At 44.8% G+C, this 18,729-nt stretch overlaps 1 protein-coding gene across 3 annotated transcripts in view; it reads left to right on the forward strand.

Annotated features, from left to right (window-relative positions):
* Positions 1-18,729, forward strand: part of CD99L2 (CD99 molecule like 2) — a 584,389-nt gene that overhangs the window by 541,311 nt on the left and 24,349 nt on the right. For all 3 annotated transcript variants that reach the window (XM_069212400.1, XM_069212402.1, XM_069212401.1), the window contains one exon: positions 4,960-5,025. In XM_069212400.1, coding sequence (XP_069068501.1) covers positions 4,960-5,025 — 66 coding nt within the window. The remainder of the gene's footprint in view (positions 1-4,959; positions 5,026-18,729) is intronic.

Consider the following 18,729-nt stretch of genomic DNA (forward strand, 5'->3'; position numbering starts at 1 on the left):
GCGTATGCATGTCTGAAGATTAAACCCACGCAAGCAGGCTCGAAATTAAACATTGAACGGTAATGTAATGTAATCGGGGCTTGTAAAGCCCAAAATTACCACGTATAGCCTCTTGGCACAACTAACCTGTAGCTGCCCCATCTCAATAGCAGGAACTGTTTGTGAAACAAGTGAGATTTAAGACCTATCCAAAAGGATCTAACGTTGACAGGTAAACAGATACCAAGGGAAAGAACATCACAAACATTGAGGACCAAGATAAAGAACTCGATGAGTTCCGGAGGTAAGGTTCAGTAAGAAAACAAGCCTGGGTGGTTCCAAGTATCTGAGTAGGAACCTAGAACACTAGTGTCTTTGTAAAGAGTGGTGGAAAAGGGCAGTTTCCATACACCACTTTCAGTGACATTCAAAGAATCATGAACTCCATTCTTGACACATCGGAAGGCATATCTAGTTGTAATCAAATCAGTGCCGTAACTGTAGTCCACTCACTGAGGATACTGCAGGCTTGGAAAGAGTCTGTGACATCGCAAAAGATAATAGTATGATTAAGTTGTGACGTAGGGTTTGGCACCAGATATGTATCCTTTAAGAATCCCAGGTTCTTGGCTAAACTTTCTGAATTAGTGGAAGGACCACACTACGCAGCCCTTCAGTGAGGATTCCAGCTATAGGAAGTTGGCACCACAGATGATCACTGGATTGAGTTTTAAGATATTAACATACATACACTATTTTATGGCCATTAAATATTGTCGCAGTTGTGTTGCCATGCACAGAGTTGGGAAAAGATTTTACGTGTACTTGTATACTGCACATCGATGCGCCTCAGTGATGTATATTAACGGTAATTAGAAAGACAGATGGAATTTATTTTAGTAGTCTCTTTAGGACAGACACCCTGAGGTTGCCGAGTATTCTGAATGGTTTACACTATAGTGACAGGGGTCACGACATAGTGCACCTTGTAATCACCCTGTGCACTAAAGTACTCGACCTTCGTTAACTTTTGGCATGTCATACCTGCTGGAGTTTAGCAGGAGAAAAAAGACCAACAAATACAGATGTGGAATCTCAGCATCTTCGGACCGCCAGGACTGAGATGGCACAGGATAGAAGGAAGTGAACAGTATATGACGTAATATCCCAAGTCTTTTTAGAATGAGGCGCAAGCGCTCTGGCCTGTTGTAATCTATCTGTGGGCTTTTAACCACGCGCACTGCACATGCATCACTATCACTTGTTCATGGACTTGCCTTTCAAAAACCCTTTGCTATCATTGGTAAATGCTTTACGTTTGTCCCTCCTCAGGGCAGTTTTGTTACCGCCTTGGCCATCTACCCTTTTACATGGATGACTGCACTTTTGCCCATACGTGTGACTGTCAGCGAACTCATTTTCCTTTTGTGTCTCTCCTCTGCGCTCATGCTCATGACGGCTGTGGCTCTTTGAATCAGCTCACTTATGTCAACTGTTTTACTTTTCATTTTCAATTTATGTGGCAAGAAAGGTCCAGTTAGGAATTTACTGCGCTAATAACTCTAAGTCGAGCAAACGCGAAACCCATCACATTGCAAATGCTTGTTTTCTTTATACTTGAGTAGTGGTTGAAAGGAAATAAACCATTATTCTACTTTACAATTGGATCCAGCTGTCATATTTTGACATTGTAACATTTGGAATTTGATGCAGCAAGAACCACAATTCGGAATTCCTGCAGTATATTATAGCAAATGTTTTTGAACCCCGGCGAGTTGAACTTTATCAGTTACAACAAATAGCAGCACATTTATGTGGCACAGTTTCTGACTTCATGCCAGACCGAAGGCCAGTCATCATTCAATAGTTATGTGAAGGCATAGATCAATGCCTCTGCCCAATGGGAGTAACCAGGCAGGACGTTTAAAGCTTGGACAATAACAACACTGCTTTGGAGGCAGTGGTGTACCTTCACCCTAATTCTCCGGTGACTTAACACAACCTTTCACCTTCATGTCCTACTGCCTTTGACCCTATGAAATGTCAGGTAGATTGAAATATTTCATTCAAGGCAACATTAAGAAGCCACTTCAAGAGTTGAACGAAACTCCTAAATTGAGGAGTCGCAATTTCTCACAGGGTGTGTTATTTACTTTGCCTGTAAGGACGGACGGGCCAAAAAGTAGACTTCTTCCCAGACCTCGTAGAAAAGTACAATAGAATTATAAATAAAATAAACCGATAAGGAAACCGAATAATGAGGGAGACACTTGTTTCTATCTCTCGATCACCTGGTAGAACTGCTGAACACAAAGTAGGACCAGTGCTTAATTTGTGAATGGAATAGTGCCGGTGCCCGAAGCTGTGCTCAGAAGTTAGTGGCCAGTGCAGTTAAACATCGACGCGCCAAATCTCAAGGCTGGTGGTGTTTATTACACTCCCTGCCCCCCTTTCTCGCTCTGGGTGGTTCCTGCTTTCTCCCTTTAAGAGAAATTTGCTCTTTTTCTCTTTCTCCGATCTGTGCTTTTTCCCGACTCGTGCACTCGGAAAATATCTGAGGCAGAAAATAAGTGCCAGTGGCTCAAATTAAGCAGTGAGTATGAGTTTGTAACGTGGGTGTCTCCTCCAAATTGTTTCAGCTGTTATCCTTTTTGTCCCACCTTAAATGCACCAGAAGTGTTTGTTGAATAGATTATGACATAAATGTACATGTGTGCCATAACAGGAAGGGAGAGTGGAACTCAGTAGGTTTTAAACTGTTGAAGTTGGATTTTGATGTCCGGTATGGAAATCATAAAATCCTTCAAGTGTGATGGTTTGTATTTATTTGTTTTAAAATAATATTTTACAACTGCAAATTCTTCATGGATTACCTTTTTAAGTTTAAGGTTTGGTAGTTAAAAGTTAGTAGTTAAAAGGGTAACAGTATTTATCAAAATAAAATTTCTTCTCTGTTTTTTTTTTGCTAACTCCATCGGTCAACAGTGCTATTGTGTGCGCCCAGCACCTCACTAGACTTCCGTACATAAGTTAGCGTTAAAGTAAAAAAGCTAAGGACATATTACTCCATTTTGTGTGAGACGTTGAGTGCTTTATGCTGTCGAATTCAACAATTCTCATTCGCACCCAATGCAAACACCTATTCCAATAGAATAATAAAGAAATGTGCGATTTCGTATTTTGCTGCAGTTGGACATAGGAATCGATTTGTGCAACAGGCTTTGCCAGATTGTGTCTGTTAACATTCCTCTTGTGCAACAAGTACCAAACCACCAGCCCTGCAACCACATACCCAAGTAGCTTTGATTTGTAGTGTGTTTATATGGCACGGGTAATACTTTCTCACTCGAGTTGCCGTTCTGGGCCTCTGCATTTGATTGAAAAGTGATTGCACAATACTCACAAGTGATCTTATTGCGAGTAGAGCACAGGTCCTCCTGATACTAAAACATGACCAAAATTCAGAGGTGGCAAAACAGCAAAAGCAACTCCATTTTGGCAAACCATATTTCTCATGCACACTTTTAGTTTACATATTGTGCATAAATTGTGACATTGCTTCTCTATATGGGTGATTTTAGAAAAGGTAATTTCCAAGGTAGTTTGATTACTGTTTCCAGCATTTGAAAATGAGTGTTTCCTGTGGCATGGTTGATAACATTGATTATTGAGAGCGCCCACAGTGATGACCCTTAACATCCAGGTGGACCCCGGGGCTCCGCGAAGCCTCCTGAGAGGTCCACGACTGCTTAGAAAATTAAATAATATTAACAGATTAATAAAGTATACATAAATAAAATGGCTAAATGTACAACTGAACATTTTAAAACATACTTTAAATATCTGCGATTTTGAATTTGGAGGCAAAAAATTAAATTAGAATCCACTGATTGATTTGTGGGAGCAGTGCCGGAGCATCGAAGAGAATACAGTATGGATGATGCGTGGCTTCAGTTGAATAAAGAAAACCTCCAACCCTCCTGTTAAAATTATTTTTTTATTTATATTTGTTTGCAAATTAAATAGTGTTATTTGTGTGTGTGCTTTATGAATGCTTGTTTCTGTATTTTAGGTGTATTGTTTTGTGTTTCAAATCATCGACAATGTATAGGCCGAGCTTACAGTAATGACTCAGTGAGGTGGGAGGGAGGGGTCCCTATATTCCAATAATGATTCATTGGGGATCCCCAGGTTCCAGTAATGATAAAGTGGGGGTCCATAGAAGTCATAAGGTTGGGAACCCCTGATGTATTTCATAGCTGCTTGGTAACTATATCGCATGTGATCTTTTCAGCCAAACCTGGTTTTCAGTCTCCAACACTCTGCATGGCGGGATTGTTAAATCCCATTCTTAAATTGGTAAAAGTGAAACCACAAGTCTCCGAATGTAAACTGCTTTTGGCTTAAAAGCTTGGAATGGCTCAGGGTGTCAAAAATGTATGCAGGTCCACTTGGCAGCTATGTTTCCAGATCCTTGCACTGCTATCCCTAGCGCACATGTGTATGTTTGTATGCGGCCTGCGTGTTGCCCACACCATAAGCATCTGAATGAGCTAGAGTTATTGAAATTGCTACCTGAAAAAAGAGAAAGGGAGTATCTCAAATGTTCTAAAGAAATTAAAAACCTGGCTACTGTGCACTGTAATCTAAATAATTCCTTCACATTGATTCTGCAACTTTGCATATTTTTTCCACTTCTTTTTCTTACTTTAAACAGCACAGAAATGTGTTTTATGTGCAAAAATTCAGTTCAGAAATTATAACATGACATAACAATGTTTTTTTCTGATGCTTTGAAACCTAAGGAAGAATAGAAGCAGTAATGTAATTTTCTCAGTAGGTGCTCTTTCTAATGAAATGGGAAGGGGTGAGGTGGTTGAAAATAAGTTTATATACAGACATGTTATTATGATGGGAAAGTCTGAAGGTTTACAGTAATTTGTTTAATTATGTTCTGGCTCTCTATGTTTGACTTTGCAGAAGGTCTTAACGCAGAATATGTTAAGGGAGAAAATATGGAGGCTGTGGTCAGTGAAGAACCCCAAGGTGAGAGAGCTATTTACCTGCTTTAACTGTGGAAGTGGTAGATAATGTCAACTGAATTTGCAGCATGTTTTAAATGTCTTAAGGTCCAAGTTACAAACTCACATATGGATGAATCCATTTGCTTATTAGAATTGTGGGGTGCCTCTTCTTCACTACGGCCAGTGCTTGAAATGAAAAAATTAAAGTGCAGGTACTCTGTGCCAGAGTACCTGCTTGTTTCCCAGAAGTGCCGGTACTCTCCAATTAAAAGTATTACGTTTTTCTTGAGATGTGCCGGTACTCTCCCTCTCAAAATTAAAAAGTGCCGGTACTCAGTACCGGCCCATTTAAAGCACTGACTACGGCATCTCCCTTCTTGGTGATCACAACTTCTAGTTTGTCATATTCACAAGCAGGGATCATTGTTCTGATGATACACCCCACTGAGAAATCTTAACCCAACTAGATAAAATGTGCATTTAATGGCTACATCCTCCAAGGGCACGTTCTGGGCATAAATATGGAACCAAGACCTCAAATCACATCTGGATTGGAGAGAGGACTGAAGGACTGCCCTATTGTCCATGGACCTGGCAAGAGAGGCCTCACCACTGACTGGACTGCATCTGCTGATTGTTGGCCTAGCGAAGATAGGACTGTGCTGTGGTGCCTGGCTCATGAAAAAGTTGCTCAGAGCCCTAGACAGAAGAGGTGAACTCGAAGAGTCAGTTGGCTGACTTTCTATTACAGCTCCAGGGCCACAACAGCTGGGAAAGCCCGCCTTATCTAGTCAGTAGCCTCAATTGCTTGATTGCCACTGACCATTGACGCGCAGCCAAAGAGAGACAGTCCCAACGCTCAAAATTTGTACCCTAGTCTGTCTGACCTAGGAGAGTTGTCGGAGTGCAGTTTGGTCACCCAGGCGGAAACACTAGCCTTCACCAAAGGGAGCGGCTGGTTCAGTTGTGAAAAGAGACCAGTCGTTCAGTGGCATCTTGACTTTTGCTGGGCGCACCAGGACTTTAAGGGACATCGACCCTTGTGCCTATAGCCTCTCCACCAGGACTGTGGACCAAGGAGTATCCCCAGAAGGTCCCTCGTCGACTGCACAGCATACTTATCTTAAAGCATCTTTAGCAGCGTGTATTCCTTACATCAGGACCACTCCATTAAAGTCTATGCCGGTTTTCTCAGAGTCTGGAACTGTCCTTTGGACTGCTTGGGTGACAACGTAACTGTTCTAGAAATCCTAACTGGTCCCCTTGACCTGCTCCCTGCCAGAGTTGGTTGCCTGAAACGGTCCGGAGTGCTTGAACACAGCTTTATAAGCGTTTTACAGAGTTTCCGCTATCCATGGTAGTTACCAATATTTGTTTAAATTTTCAATGAACAGCTGTGATTTATGTTGTACTTAAAAATATATATCTCCGGAACCTTCTGACGGATTTCATTCATTTTGGTATCTAATGAACCATAAAAATAAGATCTATTTTTATAAATTGGTGTTAGATTTATTTCTTGTTGTGTGACATTTTTATTTCGTTGTTTTGTTACTTCTAAATGCTTTACACTTATTCCTTTATTTAAGCCTGACTGCTCAAAGACACAGCTAGCCAGGTTTGAGCTAAAGGTTTTACAAGTCAGTATAGTGAGTGTATTACACGCTGAGGTCTCACAACCAAGGCGTACAAATAGACCACTTTCATCACAGTCTCGGTCATTGATATGTTTTCATACTTGAGCCCATCATTAGTCCCATGGTTCTCTTTTGTGACTGCCTGGCTTACATCTTTGGGCTTTCCTATTAGGTGAGACGTATGGTGGTCAAACTGATGAACAAATTGCCCCTCCGTTGGTTTAACTATTTTTACTTTGGGTTTGATAGTTTAATAGTTTTGCAGTCTTTAATGTGGCGCACATCCAGCCTTCGCTCGTTATTGATTGAACAAAATTATTATCTGTCCATGTGTTCAGCTGTAGTATAATGAGTATGCATTCTTGCAGTTATTTGCGGGCGACACCAAACAACTTCAGATGCATATAAAGTAACGTAGACAAAATTATCATCCATATTATAGGTCAGAACTGATTGAAAGTGGATGGATAAGACATACTGCTGGATAGAATTAAGGGGTTTTCCCTTTAGAAGAAAACTACATTTAGTGCTCCTTATTTGGATAGTCTGTTACTAAAATGTCCCATATATTCTGCATGCATTCCTGGAAAAAAAATTACTTTGTTTTTTTCTGTCAGTGTAATGAAACTCCTTCCTATCTTTAAATAATGCCTATTTGGGACATATTCCTGTCTTACCTTTTGTATGTGTCCTAAACTATTTCAGAGCCGGTGAATGCAAGGTATAGACTTACCTTACACCATGCTGCAGACTGTGTGCCTGACGGAGAAATAATGTTGCAGAACTTTTTTTATTTTATTTTTATTTATCCTAATTAAAGCAGCGAGTAAAGCAAAGATGTATCTATTAGAGACATAAATAAGTATATCTTGATTAGAGTTTATATAACTAGCAGAAGTATACATCCAATTATTAATTTCACTTTGGTTATGTGATATATATCCTGGCTTTTTCGAGTATCCAGGTAAAATCAGGGTTCCCAAACCCTAGTAATTAGCTTTGCTCCACGGCGACCGCCCTGTGTCTCCCTGCCTTACGCAGACCCCACGGAAGTGGTGAAATGGTGGGTTTTGGGCTTTGGCCCGGTCTTCCCAGACAGAAGGGCTGTGGTGGAATGGCGGGTTGTGATCAGTGTCTTCTGTTCCCCGCGATCCCCCCTAGGTGAAGCGGTGGAATAGAGGGTGCTGTGGTGTTGACTCCTGCTTGGTGCCCTCCACGTGATGTGTACAGGCCCGCAAGCATTCATGGGTCTCAGCAGTCTTGTTTCAGACTGACAGGGCGATTCTAAGTGGAAGCTTCTGGTCCCCACTACACCTTCCCCCAAAATTAAAGAACGAGGAGCTGTGTACTCATGAGAAGGGGGCAGTAGGTGGCCAGCCTTTATAACTAGGCATGTTTTGGGTCCCCTCTGACTCCACAGCTAATCCATGGGTGGTAAAACAAGGAAAAGAATAGACTAAAAAGGGCCATACGTGCCATAAAAGAGTAGCTAACCTTTGTGTCATCAAACTTGTCCGTTCTGCGTCGGCAGTCCGGGTGACATCATTGGCTATGAAACCACCTAGAAGCTCCAGCAGAGAAAGCGCCGCTGTATATTTACCTATGTAGACGCCTTTATTTATTGGAAGAGAGCTGATATGAAGAATGGTTTGCGATTAAAATACATTGTGGAATCGGGTGTATTTACATCACCTTTAGAGTCGGTTCCTTTTGCGTCAAGAACCATTTAAAAATGTTTTTCTAATTCAGACCGTTTCCGTTGCTCTTTTCCCCGACTGAGAGCCGCACACCACTAGACATCATAACTGTGACGGAACCGCGCACCGCACCCATTTCACCAGCACTGAGGCCTGCTCGTTCCACCCGTCATGGTTGTCGGTCGCATTCACATGAGCGCATCCGCGCAGGTCTCTGAGGACAAACCTCTACAGACAAACTCTCCAAGCAGAGTCAAAATGTGCTGTAGTTTGCTGAAAAAATAACAGAGGGGAGGGTGGTGATGAGAGAGGAGAAAAAAGTGTGTTTGTGGTTCATAGCAATGCAAGACGGCTTACTCCCTGCTGAGGTTTCGGCTCCCGACTCCTTGGCAGATGAACGCGAGTTATGCAAATGCCGATTAGGTTTCGGCGATTGATCTGCAGCCGTCCTGCATTGTGTAAGCATGTTAGTCACTGAACGGCTTCCATTGTTTCGGAAGCAGTTACAGCAGTGGCGCTTGCAGTCCAAAGCAGCTCCTTATAGCTGCGAGATTCGAGGGGTCGAGGAGACTGTGTGCGTTTGGGAGCCACGAGTTTGCAAACGCAGAGACCGTGAAAAGCACCCGCTTGGCCCTCAGCTCTGACGCGCGTGAGCAGCCTGGGCCGCTGGGTAACGCAGAGAGCCAGCATGGAATTTTAAAGACCGTCTCGTCGCTCTTTCACGTGCGCCCTCTGAGCGCGTGCATCCGCGTTTCTTTAATACAGCACCATTCGTGCTTAATTGATAGCACAAGCAAGCTTCTGCTTTGCAAAGGTATTCAGTGCTGAAACTGGAAAATAGGCACCCCGGGAACCCACGATTGGGGGTCCAGGTGTTGTTATTTGTATCTTTATAGTGTTCTAATAACCCGCGAGGATATCCGGGCGCTGCTGGTATTTATTTATTTTTATTTAATGCGTTTTTATATAGCGCGGACTTTACCCTAAGGTGTCAGAGCGCTTCACAATAGGCAAAGTAAAGATACAAGAGGAGAGGAATTACAAGTGAGCCTGTTACAAACGCAAACGTTACATTACATGAGACAATACGAAAGGAGAAAGTGACGTGTGCAGGTTACAAGAGCAAATAAAGTACGAGTAGAGGAAAAAAAAAGAAAAAATAGCAATAAATGGTAGACACTCAAAACACTAAAACAATAGTTACGTTACATGAGGCAGTGGTGGCCGTTGTGCATGTATCAAAAGCAAACAAGATAAAAGAGGTAGCAAATGATACGTTGTAAAAGGAAAGGTGCCGTGTGCATGATACAAAAGAGTACAAAATACATGTAGAGGTATAAAACTGCACTAAATGGCAGACACTCAAAACACAAAAACACCCTGGGAAGGCACTTCTATAGGCATGGAGAACAGAATTTCCTATAATGGAAGGACTTCCTTCAGAAAATAGAGGGCTTGAATTAAATTTGGAAGTGTCTTTGAAGGAGGAGAGCTTTGAGGTCAGTTTTGAAGGCCTGGGAAAAGGTGGTGGTCCGAAGCTTAGGCGGAAGTGAGTTCCAGATTCTCACCGCGTTGCCTGAAAAGGATTGGGCCATCGATCTTTCCTTCTTGAAAATGGGAGGTTCAAGCAATAACTTTTCTGCATTACGTGATGGTCTGGAGCCCCCAGAGAGTTTCAGTTTATTCACCAGGTAGCGAGGGGAGGAGGAGTGCAAGGCTTTGTGGGTGATACATGCAGTTTTGTAGATAGATCTTGCCTCTATGGGAAGCCAACGGAGGGTGGATAAAATGGGTGTAATGTGGTCGCTTCTTTTGGCCCCATATATGAAACGAGCTGCTGAATGGAGAATAGACTTCAGGGGGGAAAGGTGGGATTTGGGAAGGCCAGTAAGAAGAGAGTTGCAGTAGTCCAATCTGGAGAGAACCAGCGATTGGACCAGAGTTTTAAGGTCGTGCTCTGGGAAGAAGCGACAAATTCCCCAAAGAAGGCGCAGTTGGTGTCGAGCAGACTTTGCAATGGAGTCGATGTGGGAGAGTAGATTGAGTTTTTAGTCGAGTACGACACCAAGGGATTTTGCGCTCTCGACAATGATGGGCTTATTGTTCATTAGATTGATCTGATCCATCCATGATTGCACTGGGGGATGAGAAAGTGAGGAGGAGAGGAGGAGGAATTCTGTTTTGGAGGGATTCAGGATCAGTTGATGAGTTAACATCCAGTTTTGAATGCAGTCGAGAGTAGAGCTAAGGAAGGAGAGATCGTGATTGGAGGCCACCTTAAGGTAAATCTGAGTGTCATCCGCATATAGATGATAGTGGATCCCGGATTTACTCAGGAGATTTCCCAACGGTTCTAAATAGAGATTGAACAGTGTGGGTGCAAGTATGGAGCTTTGAGGAACACCTTGACTGACCGCTAAAGGAGCTGAGAGACTGTTCGCTATTTTGATCATTTGGGATCTATCAGAGAGGAAGGAGGCAAACCATTTGAGCACAGTGCCCTCCATGCCCATTCTCTGTTGAAGAGTGTTAAGGAGAGTGTTGTGATTGACAGTGTCAAAGGCTGCAGAAAGGTCAAGAAGAATTAGAAGACAAGACTCCCCTGAATCGAGTATCCGCAGCGCGTCATCAATCACTAGCAGCAGGGCTGTTTCAGTGCTGCAGTTTTGAATGAAGCCGGACTGGAAATTGTCAAGAAGATTATTATCCTTGATATGGCGAGAAAGTTGTTTCGCTACACATTTTTCTGTGATTTTCGCAAGAAAGGGTAGGTTAGTGATGGGACGGTAGTTGTTGAGGTCGTTCGCATCAGCGGTGGGCTTTTTAAGCAGAGGGGTGACCTGTCCAGTTTTGAAGGAAACAGGAAGGGAGCCTTGACTGAGGGAGAGGTTGACCAAAGTGGTCCAATAGGAAAGAGAGTTAGTATAGAAGTCAATGGCAATGGCACTAGGGATGGGGTCAAGAGAATGGTTAGAGGGCTTTGTATCGAGGATGCATTTAAGGAGAGCATCGTCAGAGATGGGGGTCAAAGTTTTGCTAAATGGTTAAGGATTTGCGCTCCTCTGTATGGGTAGGATGAATGACCTGATCTACAAGTGATTTTACCTTTTCGTCAAAGAATACAGCGAATTTCGCTGCTTTCTTTGTGGAATCTTCCAATTTGGAGGTTGGGGGAGAGCTGCTTGGGTTCTTGATGAGGTCAAATAGTTTTTTGGGTCTATTTTTGGCTGAGTCAAGGAGGGATTTGTAGTGTGACGCTTTTCCAAGGAAGATGAGCTTGTGGTACTTGGATCTTGCTGAACGAAGCGTGGCCAAATTTTCAGTGGAGGGCGCTTGTCTCCATTGTTTCTCAAGGGCTCTTAGGAACTTCCTTTCTTCATAGAGGGATTTGTTGAACCAAGGTGCTGAGGGAGTGGGCCTTTTCTTTTTGCTTTGGAGAGGAGCGACATTATTGATTTCGACTGCAAGGACTGTGAGGCATTGGGAGGTGAGTTTGTTAACATCTAGGTCCGGGTCTAGCCTTGGAAGTGATAGCAAAGCAGAATCACAGAGGGTACTGAGGTCAATATTTTTCGTGTCACGGAACCAGGAAGTAGCCCTCTTAGGCTGGCCAAGAGTTATAGAGTGTGATAGGTGAAGAGAGAATGGGATGAGGAGGTGGTCCGACCAGTCTACATGAATAGGGGTAGCGATAGTCAGCAAGCCTGCTTTAGAAATAACAAGGTCCAGGATTGAGCCTTTAGAGTGTGTTGTTTCTGTGCAGTGTTGGATAAGATCGTTTGCAGAGAGGAAGGTGGCCAGCAAATTCGCATAGGTGTCTTGAGGCGAGCCCCAGTGGACATTGAAGTCACCCACGAAGATCTGATTGTCACTTTGCGTGTATTGGTCGCTGATGCAGTCCGTGAGTTCCTCCATAAACGATGGCCTGCTACCAGGCGGGTGGTAAATAGCATGGAATCTGAGAGGTGAGCGGTGGTGCAATTGAAGCTCAAGAGATAGGCATTCAAAAGTGTGGAAGGAGCTGTTAGGAAGAGCCTTAAGTTGAAGGGAGTTTCTAAAGATGACTGCAACACCTCCCCCAACTTTATCAATTCTGTCATTTCTAAGTATAGAATAGCCTGTGGGTACAAGGAGATCAAACATAGAGTGAGAGGTATCGTTGAACCAGGTCTCTGTGAGGAAGAGCATGTCAATATTGTGCAAGTTGATGGTATCGTAGATTTCAAGTTTGTGTTTTATTGCAGATCTGCAGTTGTGGAGCAAACAGCGCAGCTCTGACGCAACTGTTTTGGTGACGGGGGCACTTGGGCTATGAGGGGTGATACGGATATTGTACTTATATGAGGGCGCTCGGGAGGGTTTAGGTGGGCGAGAGGTTCTGACAGAGGAGATGGTCGGAATAGTGTAGATAACAGGGTTACTGGGAAGTGGAAGTGAAGGAAGGGTGGCGTTCGAGTGCTTGTGTGGAATTGCAGACGACAGGCTATGCTTAGCTATACTGGGGTGTGGGGGTGAGGTGCATCTCGTGGAAGGGTGAGTGTTTGCCAAAGGAATTGAGGTGTGTGGAAAAGTCGAGATCTTGGAGCTTAAAACTAAAATGGTAGCTTCAAGTTGGGAGATGGCGGTGATTAGAGAGCCTAGCTTATTTTCCAGAGAAAGTAAGGAAGAGCACAGCATGTTGGTTGGCTCGATGGAAACAGGAGGGGGTGCACTAGGCAGTGTACGGTAGGGAAAGGTGGGGGAACAGGAGGGGAGTAGGGGTAAAGGGTTCAGGGGTGGGGAAAGGTTTTTTAATCAGAGCAGGAGTTGGTGCGCCAGGGGTGAGAGGAGAGTTGTCGTTGTTGGCGTTGCAAGAAGGATAGGAATTAAGGGCAAAATTAGGGGGCGATAGGATAGGATAGGATTGGGGCGGTGGGGCGGTAGGAGAGGGGAGGAGAGTGAGGAGTCATAGGGATTAGGGAGGTTTGGAAGGAAGGGAGGGGAGGGGGTTGGATAGGTCCTGGTAGCTAAGTGAGGTGGCTGTGAGGGAGCGGGTATCAGGCAGAGTGGGGGGGATTGGGAGAAAGGGAAGTTGAAGAAAGGAAGTGATTCTGCTCGGTCCGAGGGAGGGAAGGGGTTACCAGGGGAGGGAAGGGGATAGCACAGCATTGCTGGAGGAGAGTGGGGAGGGAGAGAGATGGAATGTATTTGAGGGGAAATCGGGGTAGATAGTGAGGGGAGGAGTGGGCGGAAAAGCAGAGAGGAGGAGGGAACAAGGGGAACGTAGGGAACATAGACAAGGGGAGAGGGCTGGAGGAGAGGTGGTCTAAGGGGGGTGGCCGGAAGGGATAGGGGGGAGGGGATGAGAATGGAGTGCTGGGACGGTGCAGAATGGACGAGGAGCGTGTTAGCTAGAGGTAGGGCTGAAGTGAAGAGGGGAGGGGCATACTGTGAGGGGGGAGGAATGGGAGGGGAGAGAAGAGGGTCGACCTGAGCCTCCCCAGGGTGCAGCCTATTGTAGAGTGGGGGGGTCAAGGGAGGAGAAAGGGAGTAATTGGTGGAGCTAGATGGAGAGTCAAGGGATAGCCCAGTCGCAGGGGAGGGGAGTAGGGAAGGGAAGAGGCGGTCAAAGAGAGAGAGAACGGTGTCTTTGGCTTGGATCATAACAATACCGTTGTTATAGAGTGAGATAGTGAGGGAGCCGTTAAAACCCGCAGAGGGGGAAATTTTTAGCTGTATCCCATGAGGGATAGAGGAGGAGGAGGTGACGTTAAAGGAATTGTAAAAGCTGGTAGACCAAGAGGGTATGTCGTGCGTGAAAAAAATTAGATCGTTTTTGAGCCCCCCATACCGACCATTGTAAAACTGATCGACAAAAAGGGAATAGGGGAAACATTCAATGGTGTTATGCTTGAAACGTTTTGCTGCAGCTTTAGTCAGGTTAGAAGGGTAGATGATTTTGTAGCAATTAATTCCAGACTTAATTCGAGCGGTGGCCATGTTGGGAAATTGTGGAGGAGGAGGGTGGTGGGGATAAGGGAAGGGTGTAACTAGGACGGTGGTGGTGGGGAGAAGTATGAGGGCAAGAAGGGGGCACGTAATCCAGGCGTCGGGTGAAGGAACCTGAGTTATTGTGGAGACAGGAAAGTGAGGCGATTAGGGATAGGTTGATACTTCAGAACAGGGCTGATTCAACAAGATAGGACTGAAGATGGAGTGGTGTAAGAGGAAAATCACTGTACTTATCATCCTGAGATATAAACCACATATAGCACAGCATCACAATAGGTATCAAACGCATTGTACGCCCAAAATCTCAACAGTCTAATATTAGATGTAGGTGTATGATGTCCGCTCTGGAGGTCTCACTCCAAGAGCAAGGATTTCAGCTACCAGCAGAATTCGAGGAGGGAGGCTCTAATGTGTTGTTTGTGGGGGGAGGGGTGGCCAGGTATGGGACGTCACAATCCCCTATTTGCTTTTGTTTATGCGTGGGGTGTGGCGGGGGGCGAGTCCTGTAGAGCGGAGGTGTCAGGAAGGTTGGTGGAAATAAATGCGGCTCTTCAGGTAGGCAGGGCCTGTGTTGTGAAGTGCCTTGTAGGGGTGGGTGAGGAGTTCAAAGTGTGTATGTGCTTGTGTATCAGGAGCCATTGGAGTTCCTTAAGTTGAGGTGTGATGTGGGCTAGGCATGAGAGGTTGAGGACAAGTCTGGCTACTGCGTTCTGAACTGTCTGTGAGCTTGTTGGTTATTCCTGCATATAGGATGTTCCTGTAGTCCAGTTTGCTGGTGATGAGGGCTTGGGTGACCGTTTTCCCGATGCTGTATGGTATTCACTTAAAAATCTTCTTTAGCATCCTTAGGGTGTTGAAGCAGGATGAGGCAACTGTTTTTACTTGGACTACCATGTGCAATTAGTTGGCTATATTGATTCTGAGGTTTCTTACTTGTGAGCTGGGCGTTGGAGTAGGACAGACATCCATAAGCCACCAGGTGGAGCCCCATGGTGAGACGTCTTTCTTAAATATCACCAGTGGCAGAGGGAAGGAGGTTGAGTCCCAAGGGGTGGAGTCATGAAATAAACATAGATTTATTTTAGCTACTGCTAAGAAATTGGAAACAATGACAAATATGATAGTACATCTTTTCCAGCACTGATTTTACCACCCACATACGTAGCCTTTTAAACATGTCTCAGGCCTGCCATTGTAGCCTGGGTGGACAGTTGTAAAGTGGTTTACTTGGCCAGGCCTACACCATCTTTTTAAAACATATAGTTCACTCTTAGGGTAGGCCCTGAACAGCCGATAGGGCATGGTGCACTGAGTTTAGAAAGTTGAAAATGTACTTTTAACTTTTACATATCCTGGTAGTGAAAAACTCTTACATTTGTTTTTCACTACTGAAAGGCCTGCCTCTCCCATAGGATACCTTTCAATTGAGAGCAGGTAGGAATGTCTACTTTGGTGTCTAAATAATTGTAATTTCAAACCCTCTTTAGTGGTAAAGTCGGATTTTAAGTCACAATTCTGAACATTCTACTTTAGAAAGTTGGCATTTTCTTGTCCTAAACATTTGGTGTTTGCAGCCTAGGTCCCATAACTAGATGTAGCTGACAGCTGGTCTTTGTGCATTGCTCCTAATCAATCAATCAATGATTTCTAAAGTGCAGCTAATCTAATGTCGCAAGGAATTGTTTGCAGGTGTGCTGCTCAGCTGGAGAGCCAAGTCTTGAGGTCCTTCCTGAACTGCTTCAGTGATGCGATCTGCCTGAGTTAGGAAGGTAGCTTTGTAGTTTGTCTGGGCTGCAAGGTAGGAGAAGGATCTTTCCCCCTGCTGTGCTTTTCCAGACCTTGGGAACGGCTGCGAGGGCGAGCTGGGAAGAACAGAGTTGTCTTTTGGGTATGTAGAAGGCGAGACAGTGGTTGAGGTATGCTGGTCCTATGTTGTGCAGTGCCTTATAGGTGTGGATCAGGGGTTTGTATGTGATGTGCTTGTTGACTGGGAGCCAATGTAGGCCTCGGAGGTGGGAGGAGATGTGTCTGTGTCTGGGGATGTCCAGGATGAGTCTGGCTGTTGCATTCTGGATTCTTTGTAGTCTTGATTGTAGTTTCTTGGTGATGTTGGCAAAGAGTGCATTGCCGTAGTCCAGTTTGCTACTGATTGCGTGGGGTACTGTCTTCCTCGTGTTGGAGGGGACCCACTTGAAGATCTTTCACAGGAGTCTGAGAGTGTGGAAGCATGACGACGAGACAGCGTTGACTTGGCGGATCATGGATAAAGAGGAGTCCAGGATGATGCCCAGATTCCATGCATGGCCTGTGGGGGCGGGGACGGTTCCCAGTGCGGTAGGCAACCTGGAGTCGTTTCAGGTGGAAGGGGTGGAGCCGATTACGAGGATCTCCGTCTTTTCTGATTTGAGTTTGAGGCAGCTGGCTTCCATCCAGGCGGCGACTGCTCTCACTCCATTATGGAAATTTCTCTTGGCCTTTACAGGGTCGTTGAACAGGGAGAGGATCGGTTTGGTATCATCAGCGTAGGAGACTGTTTAGCATGTGTTGTTTGATGGTCTTGGCTAGCGGGCCATGTAGATGTTGAAAAGCGTCAGTCGGTGGAACAAAGGGCAGTGGAACTAAGGGCAATAGGTGTCGGCAGAATGGGCCATCTATGACTTGATGAGGGGAAGGAAGTGTCACTTATCACACTTGCACATCACAAAGACTCTGCCTGCATAGATTCACCAAGGGTTTGACACGAATGTTTAGTGACTCCAGGCAAACAGGGGGTGGGTTGGGCAGAGAGGCAGGACATTCGAAACACCTTTGGCAATGGAAACCTCCAAAACCTTCTCCTACTTCAAAGCTGGCATCAGATATAAATAATAGACTCTCAAACCCAACTCTTCAGGACTCTGGGCCTGTGGAAGACTCAGAAGGAGTGGTGTGCTGCTTGGAAAGAAGTACTGCTACTCTGCTGCCTGAATGAAAGGACTGGATTTGCATTGCGAACCTAGGACTACCAGAGTGACTCCAAGGGCTGGTTGGCTGGCCTCCTGATCAGAGCCTCAGAACTGGTGCCAACCACCTTGAAACTTGGCCCATATTTATACATTTATACATTTTTAGCGCCTCATTTGCGACGCAAAAACGGCTCAAACTTACAAAATACATATTTTATAATATTTTGTAAGTGTGCGCCTCTTTTGCGTGAAAAAATGACGCAAATGCGGCGCTAAAAAAGTATAAATATGGGCCCTAGACTCTACTTGCTGTGAGCTTAAACCCCCTCCTCCCCCCAAAAGGTGTCACCTCCAGTCATGAACCCTTGGAAGTAGTTCCTAAGGTGCTTTGCCAGCCAAGCTGCGGTCCTAAAAGCATAACCTCTGCAGCGCGATGCAGATCCTCACAGCCGCTTTGAAATCACTTCAGCACAATGCATTTCTTATGCCGGACTTCACATTGCAGCCTGCAGTCCCATCCGAACTGCCACTGGGCAACACATACTCGATGCATGCTTTCACATCATAAGCCCTCTTCAACTGCATCCTCAACAACCATGCAGGACTTTGCATCACATCCCCACAGCTTCTCCATAACTGCTGGTGCACAATGCATTGCAGGACTCCACATCACATCCTCGCTGTTTCTCGGAACTGCTGAGGCACAGCACATCTTCAAAGCAAGATCTTGCAATGCTTTGCAAACCAGGGTGTAAGGTACTTTGTTCAGCGGGACTCACTTGGTCTCTGTATCCAGCCCGCACTCCATCACGGTCGGCCCAAGCTTGTGACTTTGTCCCAGGCAGGTATGACCAGTTGACCACAGTTGGCGCTTTGCACTTCTAGGCACTATGTACACATAAGTCTTTAAAACTGCATATCTCTGGTTCCACTGATTGCATTTTTGTTGGTTTGGTGTCAAATAATCTATTACATTTTACTCTATCTAAATTTGTTTGGGATTTCTCTTGTATTGTCTTTTCACTTAATTACTGTTTGAAGTGCGGCATAAATACTTTACACATTGCCTCTAAGTTAATCCTGATTGTTCTGTGCCAGGCTACCAGAGAGACAAAGCATAGCTTAATGTGGGGTTTACTTGTGTTTCATCCTGACAGATTGTGCTTGCTACTTGAGTAGGGTTTCACCCCCCTCAATCAGTAACCCAATTTCCAACAGTGATGTTTTAGAGAGTCAGCTTTTGTGGTACATACTAAGGGGGAAATTCTCAAACATTTTGCACTGGGTTAACATCACAAAAGTGACACCAACCAGCACAAACTATTTTTTCCTGATTTACTTTCCAGTGCAAAACCTGTTTTGTGGTGAAAGTACCAAAAAGTAATGCAGATCAGAGCATAACACTGCTTTGCATTACTTTGCCTCAAGGGGGCGTTATATAGGCGTTACACAGGAA

Source organism: Pleurodeles waltl, chromosome 2_1, assembly GCF_031143425.1.
Source record: "Pleurodeles waltl isolate 20211129_DDA chromosome 2_1, aPleWal1.hap1.20221129, whole genome shotgun sequence".
In the NCBI taxonomy this organism is placed as follows: domain Eukaryota; kingdom Metazoa; phylum Chordata; class Amphibia; order Caudata; family Salamandridae; genus Pleurodeles; species Pleurodeles waltl.